Genomic DNA, 25,407 nt, shown 5'->3' on the forward strand with positions numbered 1-25,407 from the left:
CTTAAGAGCTAATGTTATGTTATGTTATGTTATGTTATGTTATGTTATGTTATGTTATGTTATGTTATGTTATGTTATGTTATGTTATGTTATGTTATGTTATGTTATGTTATGTTATGTTTTGTTTTGTTTTGTTTTGTTTTGTTTTGTTTTGTTTTGTTTTGTTTTGTTTAATTTTGTTTTGTTTTGGTATGTTATGTTATGTTATGTTATGTTTTGATCCCCTCTGGTATGTCAGGCAGCTTTTTCTTTTCCCTATATCCTTGTTATGCACCTTCATATCTAAATTGGAGGAAATATCTGCACTTGAAAAATTGATTCTATAAAGTTCACCAATTTCGGTACTAGATCGGAACAGTCAAGTAGGTTATAGGTAATTGCTTTTTATTTAAAAAAATGTTTTTAACATGTTTAATCTACAAACAAATGATGAAAATAGATAAAAAGGATATTTAAACAAGCAACAAATTTTCCTTAAACTGGAAACAATGATCATGATGTTTATCGACTAATCTATGACATTGATTTATTCACTCCTGATTAATAATTTGCTAAAATGGCTACCGACGTGTTCGGTGACCTATCTCTTTTTGACGAATTTGAAAAGGACAGAAATTCTAGCGCGTCATTTATAAAATATGATGTCACAAATGAAGGACAAGAAGACAAGAGTAAAATATTGTTTAAAATTGGAACGTCCGATGATGAATCTTCATCAGATTCCAACAGTGAATCTGAATCAGAAAGTGAAACTGAAACCGAAAATAGAGATGTCGACAATGTAAATAAAACTGACTCTGAGAATGTCGAGCAAATAAACACTACAAATGAAAAAGTGGAATCTAAAAACACTACCTCATTTAAACTACAACATGAGCGTATCCTTTTATAAAAATGTTGCATAAATAGGTTGGACCAAATAGTGAATTACCCAAATTTATTTGATATATATGATAACCTTCTTTGTTTATAAAATTGATTTTGTTTGTTCAATTTATTTTCATTTAGTGCATATTCAGGACAACAGTAATTGAATCAAAATTCAAGTTGTAGGATCTTCAAATGATTTCATGTAGTACAGTTGTATTTGAATATGATAAAGGCGGGAAATATATTTTCGCATATAATTTACTGATTCTAAAAAATCTGGGTCCGTTGGCTCTAAATCACTTTAACTTTCGTTCTCAATTGCCCCAGTATTTAAAAACGTAATTTGGCATGACTAGTTTTCTTTTGTCAATTATCAATGATTATTTTAAGAGTCCTGAATCTCTCAAGGCTCAGCATTGCTCAGTTTCATCATTAGAATGAAATGACATGTTTTTAATTTTATTGCACCTGCATATTATATAATATGAGGCAGGCATTACCTGTAAATGGGGACGAAGTCTGTATGAATTATTTTTTGTAGCTTAAATATTTAAAAAAAAAAAGAAACGGAAATACCGTAACGTTTCCGATTTTGGTTCATATGCAATGTAAACAAAGAAACGCTTTCATCAGGTAACAATTTTTCATTATTAAAAGATGAAATTGGTACATTGTATTGCATTCCTTCCTATTTTAAACTAGACTGATAAATATATTTTACTCAAAGTTTCATACAAACGAGACCGGAAAAAGGAAGGACATTGTAGATTTCTGCGAAGGTCCGGGATTTCAAAACATGACATAAAAAAATTGAACGATTTTTAGTTCATTAGTACAATGAAAAATTCGGGAAATTTTCCTGATTTTTTTTTTATTGAATTTTCTACTGTTATTGGGAACTATGTCCCCATAATATGAGGCAGGAATTACTTCAACTTCCGAAGCAAGGTTGTCTGGACATTCCCAAGGTCCTGCGTTTAACATGTTAAAAAGAGAAACAAAAATACCGTTATGTTTCCGATTTTTGTTCTGTTGTTAGGGATTTTAGTTGTGACGTTATTTAAGTTATGACGTCATATTCAATGTAAACAAAGAAACGCTGTCATCAGGCAACGTTTTTTAAATAACAAACATTTTTTTTAAAAATAAATTAGTATTAGTTCCTTTCTTAGACTGATAAATATACATTGTATTCAAAGTTTCATGTAAACAAGAGTGGAAACGGAAGTAGATTTCTGCGCCGATCCAGAAATTCAAAAACACGACAAAAAAAAATTGAACGATTTTGAGTTCATTAGTACAATGAAAAATTCAGGATTTTTTATTTATTTTTTTATTGAATTTTCTACTGTAATTGGGGACTTCGTCCCCATATGAAATTGCACCTGTATATTATATATTAAATTGCACCTGTTCTTTTTGTTGTTAAAATAAATATAAAAAATATTGCATGCGCTCACCCCACAATGTGGCAGAATAGTCAACCAGTTGATGGTGGCTGCTACAATGAAGAAAAATAAGAAGTATGGCAAAATGATTATTGCATGATGATCACATACTAAGTTATTCGCCTCCATGACTTGTAAAAGAGACAAAAGATTCCAAAAGGCTAAAAATTCACATTTATAATCACACATTTTTAGAAATATATATATATCATGAATTTTCATTCATAAAAATATAAAATCAATTTGATATAGAAATAAAAAAAAAAATCAATCTAACAATTCAGCTGGTACTGGTACCCCGGTATTTGAATAAAGATAGGGTGTGAACAGACTCAGGTGGCCAAGGTGTAGGGTCAGGGTATGAAATTAGCAGGGGCCCACAGGTCGATGGCCTCTAACTTTTTGTGTGGGACACTTAAATTTCTGCCTTTCTTGTATTGGACTACATAGGTGGGCTACCTTTGCCAAAGTCCTAAATTTTATCCATGAGGGTGCGTATCTGAATGTGTTTTGGGAGCAGATAGATCTAATACCAGAACTCAATTTGCTAAATCTACTAAATCTGGCAAATGTCCTCTAGAATTTAGTGAAATCACCCATCATACAGAACTGTAACAATCAAATATTATGATAAGCCTACAGTTAAGAAAAGTGTGCTATTTTACCCGTACTCATTTGACATCAGAAATTTATTTGTTGTTGCTTCACCTTGCTCACAGACACAATACATGAAAAAATTGAGAAAGGAAATTGGGAATGTGTCAAAGAGGCAACAACCCTACGGAAGAGCAAACAACACCTGAAGGCCACTAACAGGTCTCCAATACAGAAATAAACTCTCGCATCTGGAGGGGTACCTCATCTTGCCCCTAAACAAATCTGTACAATTTCCCATATAACAATAAGGTGGTTGGGGTCTAGAATAATTTCTACATTTTGGCCTAGCCGAATAACCTAATTGATAGTGCCTATCACAATGACTTAATTTACAATTTGCTATGCCAAGTAACAAAACATAATCTGATTTTCTTAAATTTTCTTTGTTCTTGATCCTCAGATGTTTTAAACATATCTGTCCAAAATCCATACATTTTTCCAGAGATGCTATATAAATTTTAAAGACTATAGTACAGAATAACATAAACAAATGAACCATATTTCATATTTTAGGTTGTATCTTTAATCATTTTAATTATGACATATCATGATAACATGATGAAGTGGTACAGTATCTTCACAAATATTTTTTCCAATCTGATACAAATTTTGGATACCTGTTATATTAAGTTTTAATCGAAAGATAAAGTTCTGTTGTGTAGCCTTCATGCCTCATTGTGCAGTTTACTTGATAAATAGAATGAGGAATGTTTTGACCTTAACACTGAGCAGGCAACAAGTACAAGAGATTTGCTGATTTAATAGACTCTACAAGGTAAGTGTTGGACAAATTTCTGTAACTTTCATTAGATTATTTTGAACTACAATGAACTATTTTATTTTTTTATATTGTATTGGTGGGCCAATAATTTTCACCCTTGTATAAAAGTTTTCAAAAATGTAGGACTAGGTCTGTGTGTTTGTCCTAAAATTGGTTTATGTTCTGTAACTTTAGTTGGCTTCAACTTATTTAAATGTTATGAAACTAAAACACAATGCTACATGTTTTTACCACAAAACACAGATCAAGTTCAGATTTTGTTCGTGTTTCTTTTACCTTTCTAGAGTTATGTCCCTTTACAAATGGAAAATTTGCTGAATTGTTTGTTTCCTGTGTCTAACTTTAGTTTTCTCTACCAAATGTAATGAAACTTATACACAATGTTTATTACCACTAAACATAGGAACAAGTTGAACTTTGTTGGCGTTAATTTTACAGGTCTGGAGTTATGCCTCAATACAAATGGAAAAATTGCTGATTTTTTTGTTTCTGTTCTCTAATTTAAATTTTATCAACCAAATATAATGGAACTTATTCACAATGCTTATTACCTCAAAACTCTTAGTTACATTTGTGTTAAGTACAAACTTGGGTAGCAACATGTTTACAGTTTTTGGGTTGTGTCCCTTCATAACATTATATGCAACCTTTCTATAATGTAGTGACTTTTATATTTTCAGGAAAGTTCAAGACACTGATAGCCCTGCATGTCAAATCCTTTTTCATAATAATAAATTTTCAAGGTAAGTTTTATTGATGCAGATAATGAATATATATAGTAAATTCCTTTTTACTCGCATGCAATGAAGGACATAAACAGAAGAAATAGCCATCATACAGTCCATTTTCATTATTGCATGCAATTAGGTTCAGTCTGGGTAAACTTTCTTTTAACCTTCTATAATTTTGTCTTCAATGTATATCATGTTTATCAAACTGATAAATGAACTTTATTTGTGATTGTTTTTCTTTGCACTAAGATTTTATCAAATAACTTTGCTGAACCTCAATTGATATTTACAATGATTGGATAGAAGCTTTTTCATAATGAAGAAATAGATGTCTTCTGTATTTACCAAATAAATAGACTTTGGTAGTCAACATTGCATTTCACATGTACACTGACAGCATCAGTTGCAGACAAGAAATTCTTTGCATATAATAAAAACTCTGCCTTTTCATCTCTTCCAAGCTTTGATTTATCTAATTAGAGTCTCAGTTATTGATACCAGTTCAAAACATGTCAATAATTTCAATAACTGTTACAAATAAAAGTATATTGATTCTATATATGGACCATAATTTGCTATTGGGCTCCGTTTCCTATAACTATAGAAAAGTGATAAAATATGAATTACTGTAAGAAAAGTTCCAACTACATCTAAAGATGCCATTATTTTTATCAATATACAAGTGTATGCTACTCTTCCCTTGAAAAAAAATTAAAATATACGAATTTCAAAGATTCTACAACCGTATTTTTGTGTCGTTTCTCGCGTTACTTATTGCTTCCGAAGAGCATAACTCTGACTGATTTATAGATAGTCGTCACCGGCAAATTCGTAACTTTTGCTTTCAAATAACAAAGAACATGGACCAATAAGAATAGTGAGAAGAAAATGCCGAGAACTATAAGTATTTATGTAGCAGATGTAAGAACAGTGGCGTGATTTTTGAGTCCGATTTCGTAACTCAATTTTTAGATGATGTAATCTGCTTTGTTGTAATAGAATTCTTAAAACAATATGCAAATATGAACTCTCGCGAGATGTTCAAACAGGTAAATCCGAGATGATTTACATTCTTGTTTTGATCTTCATAATAATTAAGTAAGAAAATTACATTGTCGTTATGTGTTACATTACACACGAAACAGAAGTCCAGTTATTTATTAAAATTGTTTTTGTCCTCAAGTTCTAACCATTTCCGGTCATACCTGAAACACGTGACTAACATGTGATAACGCCATTACGGCCGGATGTACGAAATACTAGGTCTAAACATTGTTTTTGTTTCCAACGGGATGTTAGCAAACATAATCTGTAGACTTGTTTCGTCTTGTTTAAAAGAGGAAAATACAATTGTCAAAGAGATTGCGCCGGTGGTCTGTTATTTTTCCTATGTGCATAATGTTACATACGATCCTGTGTGAAAATAAATGCCCAATGACTTGACAAAATCAATTTCATATTTGACAGACGTTAGAACACACTTTGTTTCCCAATAATGACGTGAAGAGTCCTTGGAAAAATCAATCGAAATTACGTCTCTTATCATTGTACCAATGCTCGTTGGATTGATTTAACTTCAGCAGTAAATATTACTGGATATTTTAGGTGAATAAATATAATTTGATAACAAATACGTACCGATTATCAGGTTATCTGCATGTTGATATCGTAAAATATCAGCTGCGAGACATGATATGAAGCTTTTTGTCGAGTGAGCGTAGCGAACGAGATCAAAAAGCCTTCATATGATGTCAAGCAGCTGATATTTTACAATATCAATATGCAGATAATCTGATAATCGATTTATCGGGCTATATTTGCGTGTTTCAGAAGTGTTTTCTTTGTTTTACCAGTACATAAAAGATGACTTGATAAGTTCGGGTCAAAGTTATTAACGTCGGTTCAAACATTATGACGTCGCTGATATGTCTGGGTCAAAGTTATTAAGGCCGGGTCAACGTATTTGACGTCACAAAGACATGATACGGAATAATATTAAGAGCTGAACAGAGTGATATAGACAGTGGGACGACCGATAAATGTTTATATACCGTTACACTTAGAATGTACAAAGTTCGAATCCTGTCACAGTTTTTAATTAATATTTTTTATTCATGTTCTGCAAACACTTATCAGAAACGCAATAAACTTGTCAAAGGAGAAGTAAACTTTTACCATGCATGACTTGAAAGGAAGTACTTTATTGATTTTAGCCCACTAAAGTAGGTTAAAATGTGGAAACCATGTAGATGGTGTACAGGTCACAAGTATCACATTGTGCCTATTTTAAAGATTTTAATTCCAAGTTAAAAGTTTTTTTCTTTACTGGATTTAAAGAATGTTACATTGCCAATGATTTGGAATAAATTGTATATAACTGGAATATCAAAACCAAATATAAATACATTTTTTTGGTTTAAACATCAAGATACAACGATTATGGTATCCTGTATCAATGGAGAAAATATGGAAAATTCTGAATAAATTGTACTAATTGTTTTCAAAACAAGCACATATTTAGGAGTTTTATAATACTGTTACATTTAAGATGGATTTTAAGAAAAAGTATACTGTTCAGATTATTTTAAGCAGATTTTGCAATAAAATAAAACTAAAAAAATGCTTTCGGTTTCTTATGGTTTCCTGTCAGGTTTAAAAAAAACTTTAATATAACATTGAAAATAGATTTTAAATATTAACATGAAGCAAGTAACACTAGTAATGGTGTTTATTTATGCCTTTTGAATTATATTGTGCAAAATAAAGAAAATAAAGATTGGTTTCCTGTTTGGTTTCATGTCACGTAAATGGTGAATCAAAATGTATTAATTTTTTCTCGAAAAACTCAATTGTTCCATTCATACTATTCTAACACCAACACAACCCACAAAATAAAAGTTAAAATTTTAGAACTTATAAAAAAGAATACAAAAAGAAACCAAAGGCCGAATACCAAATTATGGTCCATATATATATAACAAAATACATTTCTCATGTTTCTAGTTCTGTAGTATAAATATAAAGATAAAAACACATTCAAGTATTGCTTTCTTCTCCAGGAAATACAGGACTAATATAGAGAACTTCATCACTGGTTTGTTGTATAAAGAAATGTTTGATAGCTCTGTCCTTCCAGAACTTGACCTTGAGGTATTATTATTTACAATATTTTTTTTTTATACAATATTTATATTGTACATTATCTAATTAAAACTACTTTAAGTGCTTAACATAAAACAATCAATGCAGTTAATAGAGGTGTTTAATATTAAAACCATCAATACAAATAAAATGACATAAAAATTTTTAACATGTCATAGATGCCAACCATTACGAATTTTCCATAGTTTTTCCGATTTTGCGATTAAAACTACGCTATTACGGTCAAAGTCGAAAAGTTACAAACTCCCAATCATCGCCATTCAATTTTATAAAACGCGAATTTTTATCCTTACTTTTCCGTCCTGGTCCGGTATTTAGAAAACGCCAATGTAATGCTTCCGGTTTCTCAGGAGTTATCAACCTATTGTTGGGTAACTAACTGACTTCGGAAGAGGCAAACTTGCATTATATGAAGTAGCTTTTCCCCTTTCTCTACTTCTCCTTGATAAAACAAAAACATACGAGTAGAGATCATCTGAACAATTAATGAATGGAATCCATACTACAGTCATCATGTTAAACGACAAATTTTAGTGCACATCACTTTGCAACCATTTGTCAGTAATTTTTATTGGTAAATGCACGTTTATGAATGATTACTGAAAACTTTTCCAAAATACGGAAAATTTGATAGTTTGCTACTGATTGTGTCAAAAGGGGGTTGGCATCTACGACATGTCAGGAAAAAGATCAATTAAAAGGTATAGTATCAAGAGAAATAAAAGAGGGGTGTATTTTATTGAGAGCCAGCTTATAATTATTAAATATAGAAATGACCTGAAAATGGCATCCCAGCATCTTTTTCTTTTGAGCAAAGAAATGTTGGTTTATTGTAAACTAAATTATTCATGTGGAAACCTTATTTCATTTTAATCTTTTCATTTGACTTCGCTGCCTTTTTTTCTATTATGCCTAGAACAAAGTTAAGTAGGGTTATTTTTGACTGGTCTGTCAGTCCATTTCTTGTCATCACAGCTTTTAAACCACACAACAGAACTTAATGAAACTTTGTAGAATATAAGGATATGAATTTTCTCTTATTAATTGTGTTACATTTGTCATTTTGGTGGCTTTCATAGCTGACTATGCGGTATGCAATTAGCTAATTGTTGAAGGCCATATAGAATTTACAATTGTTGTTAATTTTTTGGTCATTTGGTCTCTTGTGGAGAGCTGTTTTATTGGCAAAAATACCACATCTTATTGTTAACCATAGGAAATAATTCAATTTTTCTTAGAGTTATGCCCCTTTGACCTTAGAATATACTACTGCAACTGTTTGTTTAATGCAACTTTATTAGCTCACCTGGCCCGAAGGGCCAAGTGAGCTTTTCTCATCACTTGGCGTCCGGCGTCCGTCGTCCGTCGTCGTCCGTCGTCGTCCGTCGTCCGTCGTCGTCGTCGTCCGTCGTCGTTAACTTTTACAAAAATCTTCTCCTCTGAAACTACTGGGCCAAATCAAACCAAACTTGGCCACAATCATCATTGGGGTATCTAGTTTAAAAAATGTGTGGCGTGACCCGGTCAACCAACCAAGATGGCCGCCACGGCTAAAAATAGAACATAGGGGTAAAATGCAGTTTTTGGCTTATAACTCAGAAACCAAAGCATTTAGAGCAAATCTGACATGGGGTAAAAATGTTTATCAGGTCAAGATCTATCTGCCCTGAAATTTTCAGATGAATCGGTCAATCGGTTGTTGGGTTGCTGCCCCTGAATTGGTAATTTTGGAGAAATTTTGCTGTTTTTGGTTATTATCTTGAATATTATTATAGTTAGAGATAAACTGTAAACAGCAATAATGTTCAGCAAAGTAAGATCTACAAATAAGTCAACATGACCAAAATGGTCAGTTGACCCGTTTAGGAGTTATTGCCCTTTATAGTCAATTTTTAACCATTTTTCGTTAATTAAAGTAATCTTTTACAAAAATCTTCTCCTCTGAAACTACTTGGCCAAATTAATCCAAACTTGGCCACAATCATCTTTGGGGTATCTAGTTTAAAAAATGTGTGGCGTGACCTGGTCAACCAACCAAGATGGCCGCCACGGCTAAAAATAGAACAAAGGGGTAAAATGCAGTTTTTGGCTTATAACTCAAAAACCAAAGCATTTTGAGGAAATCTGACATGGGATAAAAATGTTTATCAGGTCAAGATCTATCTGCCTTAAAATTTTCAGATGAATCGGTCAATCGGTTGTTGGGTTGCTGCCCCTGAATTGGTAATTTTGAGGAAATTTGCTGTTTTTGGTTATTATCTTGAATATTATTATAGATAGAGATAAACTGTAAACAGCAATAATGTTCAGCAAAGTAAGATCTACAAATAAGTCAACATGACCAAAATGGTCAGTTGACCCGTTTAGGAGTTATTGCCCTTTATAGTCAATTTTTAACCATTTTTCGTAAATTAAAGTAATCTTTTACAAAAATCTTCTCCTCTGAAACTACTTGGCCAAATTAATCCAAACTTGGCCACAATCATCTTTGGGGTATCTAGTTTAAAAAATGTGTGGCGTGACCTGGTCAACCAACCAAGATGGCCGCCACCGCTAAAAATAGAACATAGGGGTAAAATGCAGTTTTTGGCTTATAACTCAAAAACCAAAGCATTTAGAGCAAATCTGACATGGGATAAAAATGTTTATCAGGTCAAGAACTATCTGCCCTGAAATTTTCAGATGAATCGGTCAATCGGTTGTTGGGTTGCTGCCCCTGAATTGGTAATTTTGAGGAAATTTTGCTGTTTTTGGTTATTATCTTGAATATTATTATAGATAGAGATAAATTGTAAACAGCAATAATGTTCAGCAAAGTAAGATCTACAAATAAGTCAACGACCAAAATGGTCAGTTGACCCCTTTAGGAGTTATTGCCCTTTATAGTCAATCTTTAACCATTTTTCGTAAATCTAAGTAATCTTTTACAAAATCTCCACTGAAACTACTAGGCCACAATCATCTTTGGGGTATCTAGTTTGAAAAATGTGTCCGATGACCTGGCCATTCAACCAAGATGGCCGCCACGGCTAAAAAAAGAACATAGGGGTAAAATGCAGTTTTTTGCTTATAACTATAAAACCAAAGCATCTAGAGCAAATCTGACAAGACGTTAAATTTTTAATCAAGTCAATATCTATCTGCCCTGAATTTTTCAGATGAATTGGACAACTGGTTGTTGGGTTTCTGCCCTCCAATTGGTAATTTTTAAAGAAATTTTGCCGTTTTTGGTTATCTTGAATACTATTATAGATAGCGATAAACTGTAAACAGCAATAATGTTCAGCAAAGTAAGATCTACAAATAAGTCAACATGACCTAAATGGTCAATTGACCCCTTAAGGAGTTATTGCCCTTTATAGTCAATTTTTAACAATTTTCATTAATTTGGTAAATTTATGTAAATTTTTACCAAATATAGTTCTCTGTTACTAATGGGCAAAGTTCATGATAGATATAATTGTAAGAAGCAAAATCGTTCAGTAAAGTAAGAACTTCAAACACATCACCATCACCAAAATACAATTTTGTCATGAATCCATTTGTGTCCTTTGTTTAATATGCACATAGACCAAGGTGAGCGACACAGGCTCTTTAGAGCCTCTAGTTTTTTTCTTTGCAGCCTTCAACCTTGACCTGTGTAGATATCAATGAAAAACTAACAGCTCCTCAAAGAAATAAGTCTATGTGGTCATCGCATGCAGTAAGTATGGTAGAAGACTTTTTAAAAATGAACAAAAAAATGGTAAACAAAAACACACCAAAAAGAATGCTATGTCAAACTGAACAAAATGTAAAACAATTCCTACTTGAAAACTAACGTTTTGTGTACGAAACAATGAAAATGAATGAAAAACAAGTTCACAACAAATGTAGAACCCCAAATAACGTACAATCTCCTGACTTGGGTTTGTTTCATATTATTAACTTAAATCAGGTTATTGATTGTTTCACATTTTGCTATTTAAATAGCTTTACCATTTGATATGGTCCTAGTAGAATATATATATAGATAATAAAGACACTTTAATAATTTTACTAGAAGATTCTTCTAATCAAGCAGAACTGTGCCACTACTTTGGAACTAAAGGTGAACACAGGATCTTTGGTCCAATTAGATTGCAATGATTATTATATTTATTTTAGATACAATTCAAGTCATATTGTATTGGTTAATGTAATTTATAATTTCAGATAATTGGATGTTCACATATCTATCAGTATTTCTTGATAGATACCCTAGGGTGGCCTCTTGTTAACTTCAATCCATCATTAACAGACAGCTGGGAAATACCAAAGTATCCTTCTATTTATTGCTACATTATATGTAGTTATTGGTAACTTCAAAGGTAAAGTATGAAATGTAGTTGTTTATATTAACAACAGAAGATAATAGTTTCATATAATTACTCGCCAAAACGTAATACTATAAATAAATTAAGGACTGACAGTATATATACATAATTTTTATGTTATATGAATTTAAGGCACAATTACTACATAAGTAAGCCGCCTACCAAAACCAATAACAACAACAGCAAAAAGATAATAGTTGCAGTTAAAATTTAAAGCAACAGTAAATCAACGTTTTACATAGGCCAAGCATAAAACACATTACAAGTATCTCCTTGTTTACATAGGCCAAGCATAAAACACAATACAAGTATCTCCTTGTTTACATAGGCCAAGTATAAAACACATTACAAGTATCTCCTTGTTTACATAGGCCAAGCATAAAACACATTACAAGTATCTCCTTGTTTACATAGGCCAAGCATAAAACACATTACAAGTATCTCCTTGTTTACATAGGCCAAGTATAAAACACAATACAAGTATCTCCTTGTTTACATAGGCCAAGCATAAAACACAATACAAGTATCTCCTTGTTTACATAGGCCAAGCATAAAACACAATACAAGTATCTCCTTGTTTACATAGGCCAAGCATAAAACACAATACAAGTATCTCCTTGTTTACATAGGCCAAGCATAAAACACAATACAAGTATCTCCTTGTTTACATTACAAGTATCTCCTTGTTTACATAGGCCAAGCATAAAACACAATACAAGTGTCTCCTTGTTTACATAGGCCAAGCATAAAACACAATACAAGTGTCTCCTTGTTTACATAGGCCAAGCATAAAACACAATACAAGTGTCTCCTTGTTTACATAGGCCAAGCATAAAACACATTACAAGTGTCTCCTTGTTTACATAGGCCAAGCATAAAACACAATACAAGTGTCTCCTTGTTTACATAGGCCAAGCATAAAACACATTACAAGTGTCTCCTTGTTTACATAGGCCAAGCATAAAACACAATACAAGTGTCTCCTTGTTTACATAGGCCAAGCATAAAACACAATACAAGTATCTCCTTGTTTACATAGGCCAAGCATAAAACACAATACAAGTATCTCCTTGTTTACATAGGCCAAGCATAAAACACAATACAAGTATCTCCTTGTTTACATAGGCCAAGCATAAAACACAATACAAGTATCTCCTTGTTTACATAGGCCAAGCATAAAACACAATACAAGTATCTCCTTGTTTACATAGGCCAAGCATAAAACACAATACAAGTATCTCCTTGTTTACATAGGCCAAGTATAAAACACATTACAAGTATCTCCTTGTTTACATAGGCCAAGTATAAAACACAATACAAGTATCTCCTTGTTTACATAGGCCAAGCATAAAACACAATACAAGTATCTCCTTGTTTACATAGGCCAAGCATAAAACACAATACAAGTATCTCCTTGTTTACATAGACCAAGCATAAAACACAATACAAGTATCTCCTTGTTTACATAGGCCAAGCATAAAACACAATACAAGTATCTCCTTGTTTACATAGGCCAAGCATAAAACACAATACAAGTATCTCCTTGTTTACATAGGCCAAGCATAAAACACATTACAAGTATCTCCTTGTTTACATAGGCCAAGCATAAAACACATTACAAGTATCTCCTTGTTTACATAGGCCAAGCATAAAACACAATACAAGTATCTCCTTTTACATAGGCCAAGCATAAAACACATTACAAGTATCTCCTTGTTTACATAGGCCAAGCATAAAACACAATACAAGTATCTCCTTGTTTACATAGGCCAAGCATAAAACACAATACAAGTATCTCCTTGTTTACATAGGCCAAGCATAAAACACAATACAAGTATCTCCTTGTTTACATAGGCCAAGCATAAAACACAATACAAGTATCTCCTTGTTTACATAGGCCAAGCATAAAACACAATACAAGTATCTCCTTTTATTGCTCCTTCTCTTTTTTTACTTTTTTAGTTTTGAAAGTCTTTCATGATTTGAAAATTTGAAATAAAATTGAGAATGGAAATGGGGAATGTGTCAAAGAGACAACAACCGACCATATAGAAAAAAACAACAGCAGAAGGTCACCAACAGGTCTTCAATGTAGCGAGAAATTCTCGCAACCGGAGTCGTCCTTCAGCTGGCCCCTTGACAAATATATACTAGTTCAGTGATAATGAACGCCATATTAGTTTCCAAATTGTACACAAGAAACTAAAATTAAAAAAATACAAGACTAACAAAGGCCAGAGGCTCCTGACTTGGGACAGGCGCAAAATGTGGCAGGGTTAAACATGTTTATGAGATCTCAACCCTCCCCCTATACCTCTAGCCAATGTAGAAAAGTAAATAAAGAAACTAATTGATTCAAAAGAAATAGACACTTAAGTGTTTAAAAAGTGGTCAAAATCTTTAGTCAGATGAACCGAAAGTTTGACTGTTACCCAGATAATATTTGAAAACCATTTGACTAAACATAGACAAAGTATGGTCTGGTCAGTCTTTTCTTTCCATTTCAGTTTTTTTTTCGGTTACTCATAAATGATTTCTAGCTAAATATTTAAATAACAAATCTAACATTTAGCATGTTTATATGATATATATCCAGTTGAAAAATAATTAAAACAAATAATATTTTTTGTTTATTTTTATTTTAAATGTAGTACTGTAAATTAAAAAATTATTGCTATTTTAGAATAAAATTGGATTTTAAATTTTGCGAAGTTGAAAAAAAATCCTATTTATTTCTTTTAAAAAATCAAAATGGGAGTTTGAATTATTGCAATTATCATGATTATAACCCTGTTGCATTTTTCGCAATTTTAAAAATATTGCAATGAATTCTTAATTAACAGTATTTCTGTATTATTAGTAAGTTTTCCTGAACCATCAGATTTGAACAATGTTTCTTAGATCCAATACCATTTGATGAAGATGAATCTGTCAGAGTCAAGCCAGGAAGGTAAGATTGTAACTATTTATAAATATAAAATGTAGTATGGTTACCAATGACACAAAAACAAAAATAAAAAATATGGAACTAATAAGCACTTAATGGTCAATAAGCCAAATTCCTATCATCCAATATTAATCTATATATCTATCAGTCTAAGACATAACACAAAGTAAATAATAAAGACCATAAAATAAACCAAAAAGACAATTTAGTCCAAAATGTGAACAAGCTATTTCTATTTACATAATTGTCATTGGTTGCTGTATTACTGTAGATTTATTTAGGTGGGTGCACATTTTTGTTAAGAAAAAGAAAATTGTATTTTCATTGATATTTGATGGTGGTTTTTGTCAAATTGTACATTTAAGCTTGTAATTTTTTTTTTACTTTGTTGATAATTTAAAGGAGAAGGTCCAGTAAGACCCCTTTTCGGCCCCAAAATATAGCAGTTTTACAAAATTGTTAAAATGTAAACTTTTAGTGGTTTATTGGACAGTAGAATGCTTCTGCTACATAAATATGGGCTCTTTTTGACAATACAATGTACATATATCTGGTACTAGCACCATTAAGTCATGCTAAATTACTAAAATCTTCACAATTCTAGCATTTTAGTTAAATTTTAAACTGTTTTACTTATCCTGATTATGGGAGGTGATCTTGACTGTAACAGTACAAGAATATTTATTTTATTTTTCAGACCCAAAGCCACCTGTTTTAATTGTGGTGCAGATCACATGATCTCAGAATGTCCAGTTCCCAAAGATTTCCAAAGAATAAAGAAAAATAAATCAGAGTTTTTAGACAAGAGTGGTGGTCCACATGGTCCAAGTCAGAAGCTCACAGGGTAAGCCAAAAATCAGATTTTATCTTTTTATCTTCAAGTTAAATTTGTTCTATAGACTTCTGTAAGATGGATATAGGAAGATGTGTGTGAGTGCCAATGAGACAACTCTCCATCGAAATAACAATTTATGATGGTTTATTTTTGCAGAGATTAAATTTTTAATTTCTAGAGTCAATAGATATAAGAAGATGTGATATTAGTGCGAATGAGACAACTTTCCATTCAAGTCACAATTCATAAAAGTAAACCATTATAGGTGAAAGTATGGTGTCCAACATGGAGCCCTGGCTCACAAGGAACAGCAAGCTATTTGTGAGGTTAAATATTTTGCATTTTTATTGTCCTTAGCTTGTAAAATGTAAACATTGTGTTGGATGTATGTATTTTCAGGAGGGAACAGGATTGGACTTTTGAACTCTTTATCTTAAAATTTTGAGGGGCCACACCAATTTGAGTTGTAGTTCTTCAGCATGATTACTGTTAATTTAGAAATTATTATGATGTTTTTATTATTGCGAATAATGTAACGGTTATAATCACATTTAAAAAAAATTATATGAATAAATCAGGATTTTTCTGAATATTGCATAGATAAAATCGAATTTTAATCTTAAAAGACCAGATTGCAATAATTTCTGAATTTACAGTATTTTCATTTGCTATTATTTATATTTTGTTGATTTTGATTTTCAGGTCTAGATATCACAGAGATGATGATCCAAGATTTGCTACGTTCAAACCGGGACAAATCAGGTATTTATAAAGTTATACAAAGGATAATAGGGATCATAAAAAATAATGGAAATAACAACAGACTCAACTCAAAAAGACACAAAACATGGTCCAAATAACCTTCTGATCTAACATTTAACACATTCAAACCTTTTGCTTTGAATAAATAGACTTATAATCAATATGTACATAGATATAAGAAGATGTGATATGAGTGCCAATAAGACAACTCTCCATCCAAGTCACAATTTTTAAAAGTGAACCATTGTAGGTATCATTACAGTATGATTGCATTGAACTACTGATCAAGAATTCTTGTGATTCTTGATGGATCGCCTACAAAGAAAAAAGTGTACAGTACATAAAACAATATTAACATCTGACTCAAGTTAAACTGTGGATTTTTTATTACTTGTACCAATTTTCTAGGATTTTGTGGTACACATGGTACAAATTGAAAATGTTTTATAGGAATGCACTTGAACAAAATCTATATCCACACATACAAGTTTTCCTTAATCAAGGAAAATTGGTATCCATACAAATGACTATCAATAGTTCATGTATTAGCCTATTCTAGATTTGTTACATTCAGACCATTTTCTTTTTAAAAATAGAACTATAATCAATATGTACTCCATGATTGTATTTAAAAATAAAAATGATATGTTTCTTGATAGCTTGGCAACATAATGTGGCAGCTGCAGGTCAAACAAGCCTGAAAGAACCTTACATGTATATTAGAATACATCAAATTCATTCATACAAGTTGTCCTCTTTAAGTTCAACAATTGTCATGTTCAAAATACAGAAATGCTGGTTTGCTACTCATTTGCCAGCTATTTTCTTAGTTTTAAGATTGTTTGCTTTATTCAGTGAGTGATTCAGTAATCAGTTCTTTAGCAGATCTGCTACACACTGTAAGGCCTACAAATTGTTATGGTATACCTGTGTTAGCAAATTTCTGAACTAATGATACTTTTCACAAACCAATTGTTAATTAAGAATCATGTGTTAGGTGCATCTTGGATAAGTTTTGATTCAATGAAAGACATAACTTAATAGATTGCGAGTATTTATTCTGAATAAAAAACTATTGTTCCTATACATGTTTATATGTTATTTTACAGTGATAAACTTAGAGAGGCATTAGGTCTATCCCCTCAACAGATTCCTCAGTATGTATATAGAATGAGGCTGTTAGGTTATCCTCCTGGGTGGTTAGAGGAGGCAAAGAAACAAGGCTCTGGTCTCATGTTGTTTGATAAACATGGAAAAGGTAATAAAAAATTTAAAAATTAATTGTAAATTCTGAAATTATTGCATGCATGTATTTATTATTGGGTTTGAAGGAATTGATTAAAAATGCAAGATTTATTATCTGCATGTATATGCATCAGATATTGGAATACAAGTTTTTTTTTATTGCTGCATACTTAAGCAGTAGCTTTTATATGTGTGGTCCTGAATATGAATGTCATACTGCCATTGGACAACAGTCACCAATCAGTCATTCATGTGTTTGGTGACATTGAAATGTAAAAAACTGATCATACAAATGTTCATTGGTTAGACATCTCTCTCCACTTTAATTTTTAACAACTTCTCAATTAATTTTATGGGTTTAGAACATATCAGCTAAAATTTGGACAGTCAACCTCATTCAACATTGTAAGGGTTATTTTGTTGTTTTGTTTTCATATGAGATCACATGACATATATGACTTATACATTATAGAGGTGGATATAACGGGACAAAGTATGGAAGATGGAGAAGTCAATGAAGAAAGAGTTCAAGAACGTAAGGGCTATTTTAATAAAACTAATGGGGAGACCATGGGAAGGGAAGTTTAGTATCTTAACATGGCTTGTAGGTCATTTATGTCCATTTCAAAGTCTGCAAAACTGCCTAGAAAATGTTTGTTTATTTTTATACTACTGCAGTCATCCGTATTAATAGATTGAAAATTCCATCTCTAATTATTTCAGAGTTGTGTCCCCTTGATCAGTAATAATTTGTCTCCTTTTTAATTTTCTGAATTATTTTGATTTTGATACATGTGTAGCCAATTTTAATATAGTTGTTATCTAGTAGATTAATTTTGCTTTTTGATTTCAAATTCAAGGAGACAAAACAATGGTATTAATGCATTATTGGGCCTAAAATGAGTCTCAATACCCCCTTCTCATTTATGGCATATTTTATATGAAATATTGTTTTCTCATTCTGTAGACATTGCCTCTTTCAAAGCCATTCCTGCATAGGATTTGTAGGGTTTCTTGACTTTGATATTTTTAAACCTCATTTCTGGATTTATTTATAGAACTGAGATTTATACAGTTAAAAGGTCCATGCTTGAATTGATTCTATAGAAACTTGACAAGTTAAATTTTTTCAGGTTTTAAACATAATTTACGGTTAATGTTTCTGCAGTAGTAACAATGTCCAAGTCCAGGAAGAAAAAAGAACAGTTTGAATCAAAGATGATGAAATGTTTTTTTTTTATTACAGCCTAGTTAAATTAAACAGAATTAAAAGACTACCCGGGCTGTACTCTGAATTAAATTATGTTTTATATTACAGCCTGAATTAAATCATGTTTTATATTACAGCCTGAATTAAATCATGTTTTATATTACAGCCCAAATAGATCCTAACAAAATAATGGACTATCCTGGTTTTACTGTTGAGTTATCTGAAGACTTAGTGGATGTAAGTATTGTTTATTCAGCTATATGTGACTATAGTTCCCAGGTCTTTTAGATTTTACTGTAGAGTTATCTGAAGACTTAGTGGATGTAAGTATTGTTTATTCAGCTATCTGTGACTATAGTTCCCAGGTCTTTTAGATTTTACTGTAGAGTTATCTGAAGACTTAGTGGACGTAAGTATTGTTTATTCAGCTATCTGTGACTATAGTTCCCAGGTCTTTTAGATTTTACTGTAGAGTTATCTGAAGACTTAGTGGACGTAAGTATTGTTTATTCAGCTATCTGTGACTATAGTTCCCAGGTCTTTTAGATTTTACTGTAGAGTTATCTGAAGACTTAGTGGATGTAAGTATTGTTTATTCAGCTATCTGTGACTATAGTTCCCAGGTCTTTTAGATTTTACTGTAGAGTTATCTGAAGACTTAGTGGATGTAAGTATTGTTTATTCAGCTATCTGTGACTATAGTTCCCAGGTCTTTTTGATTTTACTGTAGAGTTATCTGAAGACTTAGTGGACGTAAGTATTGTTTATTCAGCTATCTGTGACTATAGTTCCCAGGTCTTTTAGATTTTACTGTAGAGTTATCTGAAGACTTAGTGGACGTAAGTATTGTTTATTCAGCTATCTGTGACTATAGTTCCCAGGTCTTTTAGATTTTACTGTAGAGTTATCTGAAGACTTAGTGGACGTAAGTATTGTTTATTCAGCTATCTGTGACTATAGTTCCCAGGTCTTTTAGATTTTACTCTAAGGTTCTTATATTAAAAAGCTTTATATATTTACTAAACGGGGGAGCTAAGCAACACATTTTGGTTTTGATGATAGTATTGAAGGTTAATTCTTGTCACTCACTTTCATCCTGTTGCTCTTTTACCTTCTGTGTGAAAATAAATCCTGAAGTTGAAATGTAGTTTCATTATATTTCAATAAAGTTTTTCTCAGCAACATGAACTTAGCTCTATGTTGTTTAGTACCAAGGTTCATCTGGATATATTATACTATATGACATGCTTGTAGTTCACCCCTGAACTACTGTTAGTTTCTGAAGTTTTGTGTATCTTTTATATTTGAGCTACTTATTTCTCAGCAAATACATGTATGTTTTATGACATGTTTTCAGATGTGTTGCTTTTTTCTTCCTGTTCACCAAGCATCTCCTTCTATTTATAATTATTTAAATTTTGTTTATCATAACTCTCACACTATGCTCAATGCACTTTGATATAATGAATTCCTCACTGTTTTGCATAGTTCAACTTTTGTTATGTAGTAATAATCATTATCATTATATCTTCTATTTTTTCAGTCATATATTAACTGATATTTTTATTTTATTTAGGAGCATGCAGAGTTAGGGTTCCCTCCATTACAGCCTCATCAACTTAAATCAGCTTTATTTCAAAGACAAGAAATGATGGTATTATTTATTTCAATGATTGAAAAACTTATATTATGTTCTGAAACAATAGTAGTATGTTACAAAAGGTCAATTATAACATTTTATCCCATGACAAATAAATACAGTAATCATCATTTGAAGAATGACCAGCTTGAGCACACTATGTCATCCTACCATTTATAGATTAACTAAATTGTTGGAAAAATATTTGCCAGAAAAATATTTGCCATAGGTAAGATCCAAAGGTGTTGCTAATTTCTTATAATAACATCCATATAATTAGATTTCTGACATATATTTGTATGTTCCTGGCATAATCACTGTACTGTAGTAAGATCACAATATCTGTTTGATACTTACAGGATGAGATGAAGAAAAGAAAATTGGAACAGGATGAACAAGTTATAAAAAAGAAGATGAAAGTTGAAGAAGCTGAAATGGAAATAGAAGGTGAGAGGGATGCATTAAGTAAAGACCACTATGACCATCAGAATTATTTTTTTTGCCAGCATTGTATGTAATAGTTTGATCTACCTTCTTATGATGCACTAATATCTTTGCTTCTAAGAATGTAAATGACATTGAAAATCAACAATATTTCTGTTTGAAGCCATGTCAACAGTTAACATCAGTTTTATCTTGGTTAAGTTTGAAAAGCAGCACAGATCTAAAAACAAAATGCGTTTAAAGTGCTATCACTCCTGCATCTTCTTAGTGTAAATAAAAGGAAAACAAACACTATAAACACTCTTGCACCTACATTTTTCATTGGATAATTTATGTCAAAGGTTTATTCAGTACTAATATCTCTGACAGACAAATTGGATTATCAGTACTAATCAATATTTTTTACAGGAGTAATTGCCCTTTGGTGTAAGTGATATGTAAAATTTCAGTATATCTTTTAGGGTTTTGGCTAATCTGTAGCAATCTTGTTTAACATTTTCATTGGTAAAATATTTAGTATATATGCTTTGTTTACACACTTGAACTAGTAGAATAAAGTTAAAATCACTTGTGATGTTTTCTCGTTTATGGTACATTTTCCCCCTGATATTTATTCATATATTATGATTTCTGTTTCCTTTACAGATGATGAGACTCATGCTGACAGAAATGGTGAATTTTTATCTCCATACAGCAGCTCCCCTGTGGCTACAGAAGGAAGACATAAAAGACGTGTTCCTCTACCTGGTAATCCTCCTTTACCATGTGACACACCTCCTGGTCAACCTCCTCTACCAATGGGAACACCTCCACCCACACCTGAGGAAATCCTACGTAGGAGAGGACATACCCCATTATCAGGTCAACCTCCTTTACCTATGGCTACACCTCCTGGTAAGCCTCCATTACCATTAGGAACACCTCCTCCAACACCAGATATGCCCAGTCCAATTCATCGTCAGCTGTCAGCACTCAGTGCTAAATCAGGAAGATCAAAGTCACCTACATTAGATGATTTAGAAAAACAATACCAGTTAATACAGGAGAAACTTTGTCAAGATGAGAATGTAGATGACATAGAATTACAGGTGGTTGACAGTATAGAGGAGGAGGAGGAAGAGGAGGGAAGTCTTCAAGATATATCAGGTGCTCAGTTAACACGTCAAGGATCGACGACATCTATACAGACGTTTGGTGAATTAGGGACAGGAAGTCCATCTAATTCACTTCCCGGTACGCCAGGGGTAAACATGGACGACTCATTTATTAATCTCAGCTCATCCGAATTATCAAAGAGTAATTCTATCTCTAAAGACTATGGTACTCCCATTTATATGAGAACTGTCAGTAAAGAAAAGCTGCCCACTGCTTCAAGTTTTGGGCAAGGTATAGAAGATCATATGCCGTTTGAAAACTTGCCTGATTCGACAGGAAGTTATGGTAAAATGTCCAAATTGATAGACAAAATTAGGAGTAATATCAAACGGAAGAAAAGATGATGGATACACAGTTATAGTGGTATCTAACTTGTGTCTACTAATTGTACAAGAATAGGCAAAATCAGAGAAACTTATTTTGTTTTGATAGATTTATCCTTGTAAAAACTGGATGCATAGATGAGTGAAAATTTTTCAGAAAAAAATGTGAAGGTAAAAAAGAGAGCAGCTATTCTTTGTATTTAAATGATAGTTTTCTCATATCAGGTCACAGAACATCTCTAATTTGTTGAAAAGATCATATGTTCTAATTTCTTTGAATATGTCACGGCCTTGTTGTTCAATGCATAAAACAGTTATATTTGATAACTGGAAAAAATAAAGTTGAAAGTGCTTGAGAGTAACGTTGAAGAAAAAAATAAGAAGAACCTTCATTTTTGTGCAGATAGATAGGTCCTGAACCATTCAAGCATACATAGTGTGCACACTATGTAAAAATAAGCTTATGTTTAAATTTAAGTTTGATGAAAACACATCTTCATGAATTTCACTTTTTATTTGTGCTAAAAAAATGTAAATACCTTAAAAGCATTTTTAAACTTTTATTGTGTTTGTGAAAGGTCTTTTGAATATAATCTACAATAACATAAAAAGGACCTTGATGAAAATCTTACATTTAATATATGAAATTTTTTTCAGTTAATAGTCTTATAAATTCAACTTTTTTTAAAAGAATAATTGATTAAAATAGAAATCAAATATGAGATGAGTTATAAAAACAATGAGATGTAACGTATACATTCATTAGACAGCAACCAAACTACACAGTATTATACAACTTTATCATGTTTATATGTTCAACACATCATTGTGTAACATTCATAGCTCATTTTGAATTCATCACATTGTATAGTAAATGCATATAACACTGAAATTTTCTAGACATGAAATTTTCTCAATTTTGTTTGATAATTGTCACAGTTAGATGACTGATGATTAAATTTGCACTTTGATTTTATTACTATAAGAAAAAACTTATATTGTATGCTTCTATACTTACACTATTGGATAGACAGATCTACAATCATTCATTCTACATATTATATAATGTTAGAGAAATGTTCCAATACGACACTATGGCACATTTGATGGCAGCTATATGTTGTGCTTCAAATATATATTATTCATGAAGTTGTGGTACAAGTATACATTATTCATGAGTTTGTACAGATTTTTTTCTATCTGTTTTTAAATAAATATAATTTTAGGATTTAATGCTCTAAATCCATCTTAAAAATGCTGCTGTGGAAGAAGCAGTTGAATTCATTCTGTTTGACAGGGACAGAAATAAAAGAAAAATAAAGAAATAAAAGTATTTTTAACTGTTACATGTGTTAGTTGTGTACTTTCATGTATATATTTGAAAAGGCAATAGCTGATGGATAAATTCACATATTTGACAATATCTTGATTGCTGTTCTTCTACTTAGAATTTACATGCAGTCAGAACCTATAAAAAAATAGTGCATCAAGAAGATTTATATAAAAAAAATCAAACATTTCAAATGAAGCAGAAATAAAGAAAACAATTCAAACATTTCAAATAAAGCAGAAATAAAGGCAACAATAGTATACTGCTGTTTGAAAGTCATATAAACTCAATTGAGAGAAAACAAATCCCAGTTACAAACTAAAATCGAGGGAAAAACATCATCTATAAGGGAAAAACAGCGAAACATCAGAAACTAAAGTGCAACAAAAAACCAAACGACAATGTAACACACACAGACGAATTTAATATTCTGGTGATGATAAATTAGAGCATTTTAGCTATGTTCAAATATCATAAATTTGTTAAAAGTTACAAGTGATTAACGGCAAAACAAAAAGAACTCTGGAAATAACAAACTCCAAAAGTATCAAGACTTTGTGCCTTGACCAGCTAAGTATTTTCTACAATGCATGCACTAAGAGCTATGTGAATCAAAACGATCAAGGGTCACAAATCTACAGATCAGACATCTTTTCTGGTATTTAAAGATCTTGGACAGCGAAAGACAGTGAGCTGAGACAAATCATCATCGTATAAATCAACCATTTGGTGATGGTTACCATAAAACTTCTTTTTCAATTGTTATCCATTCGTTTGATGTGTTTGAGCTTTTGATTGTGCCATTTGTTTAGGTACTATCTGTTTTGGATTTTCCTCAGAGTTTCAGTAATTTTGTGATTAACTTTTTCCTGGTACTTTATTGGAACAGTTTTTGATGAGGAGCACATGCCTATTTAGGGAGTGTTTTGGTGTGAATGTACATGATCATAACATGAACAGTGTTATCCTTTATCTTATATTGTCCGTTATTAAGGTCAATTCCAGAATTTTATGGAAGGGAAATATATTATGGCCATTGTATGTGTTAGTCCAATATACGGTAGTGTGGTAAAAGTTCATGAAATGAGTTTTGAGCAACTACCATAAGAAAGTACGTTGTCAATTTCCAACATATGACACAAATGTCATGACTGACCTTCAAGTATGCTGAAGGACAAATGTTTTAGAAGCCTTACACAAATTATTTGGTAGCATGAAGTGGACTTAATAGAACTATTTTTGTTTCCATAGTAAGTTTTACATGGCGAAGTAACATCTTTAGATGAAAGCATGGCAATTTTATGTATGGATCTGTAGCATCACCGGACTTAAAATATTTCAATCTATTATGGGTTGTATTAACATGCATAAATAAAATACAAAAAGAAGTAAGCAATTGCATATATATTCTTTTTTGTGCTTCTTGGTTGGATATTTTGTTCTGATTGAGATTATGACACGCTTATGACTGCTGTACCCCTATTTTGACAATTTGACGTATTAGTTTTGTTTT

At 31.7% G+C, this 25,407-nt stretch overlaps 1 protein-coding gene across 1 annotated transcript; it reads left to right on the forward strand.

Moving 5' to 3' along the window:
* The first annotated feature begins 493 nt into the window (after positions 1-493).
* LOC134728080 (zinc finger CCHC domain-containing protein 8-like) lies at positions 494-23,908 on the forward strand. Its single transcript, XM_063592480.1, has 15 exons — positions 494-878; positions 3,708-3,750; positions 4,437-4,499; positions 7,547-7,637; positions 11,272-11,352; positions 11,844-11,947; positions 14,886-14,954; positions 15,649-15,795; positions 16,489-16,548; positions 17,658-17,806; positions 18,266-18,328; positions 19,170-19,240; positions 20,580-20,657; positions 21,002-21,089; positions 21,732-23,908. Exons 1-15 carry the CDS (start codon positions 557-559, stop codon positions 22,583-22,585), a joined length of 2,283 nt encoding a protein of 760 aa, XP_063448550.1. The 5' UTR covers positions 494-556; the 3' UTR covers positions 22,586-23,908.
* Positions 23,909-25,407: the final 1,499 nt, after the last annotated feature.

The sequence above is a fragment of the Mytilus trossulus genome, chromosome 8 (assembly GCF_036588685.1).
Source record: "Mytilus trossulus isolate FHL-02 chromosome 8, PNRI_Mtr1.1.1.hap1, whole genome shotgun sequence".
NCBI lineage: Eukaryota > Metazoa > Mollusca > Bivalvia > Mytilida > Mytilidae > Mytilus > Mytilus trossulus.

Bases quoted from the DNA above. Each gene is read 5' to 3' on its own strand.
- LOC134728080 (XM_063592480.1), top strand. From the start codon at position 557: ATGGCTACCGACGTGTTCGGTGACCTATCTCTTTTTGACGAATTTGAA. The intron at 7,638-11,271 runs GTATTATTATTT...TTTTCTTTGCAG, and splicing joins TTCCAGAACTTGACCTTGAG to CCTTCAACCTTGACCTGTGT. The intron at 21,090-21,731 runs GTGAGAGGGATG...TTTCCTTTACAG, and splicing joins AGCTGAAATGGAAATAGAAG to ATGATGAGACTCATGCTGAC.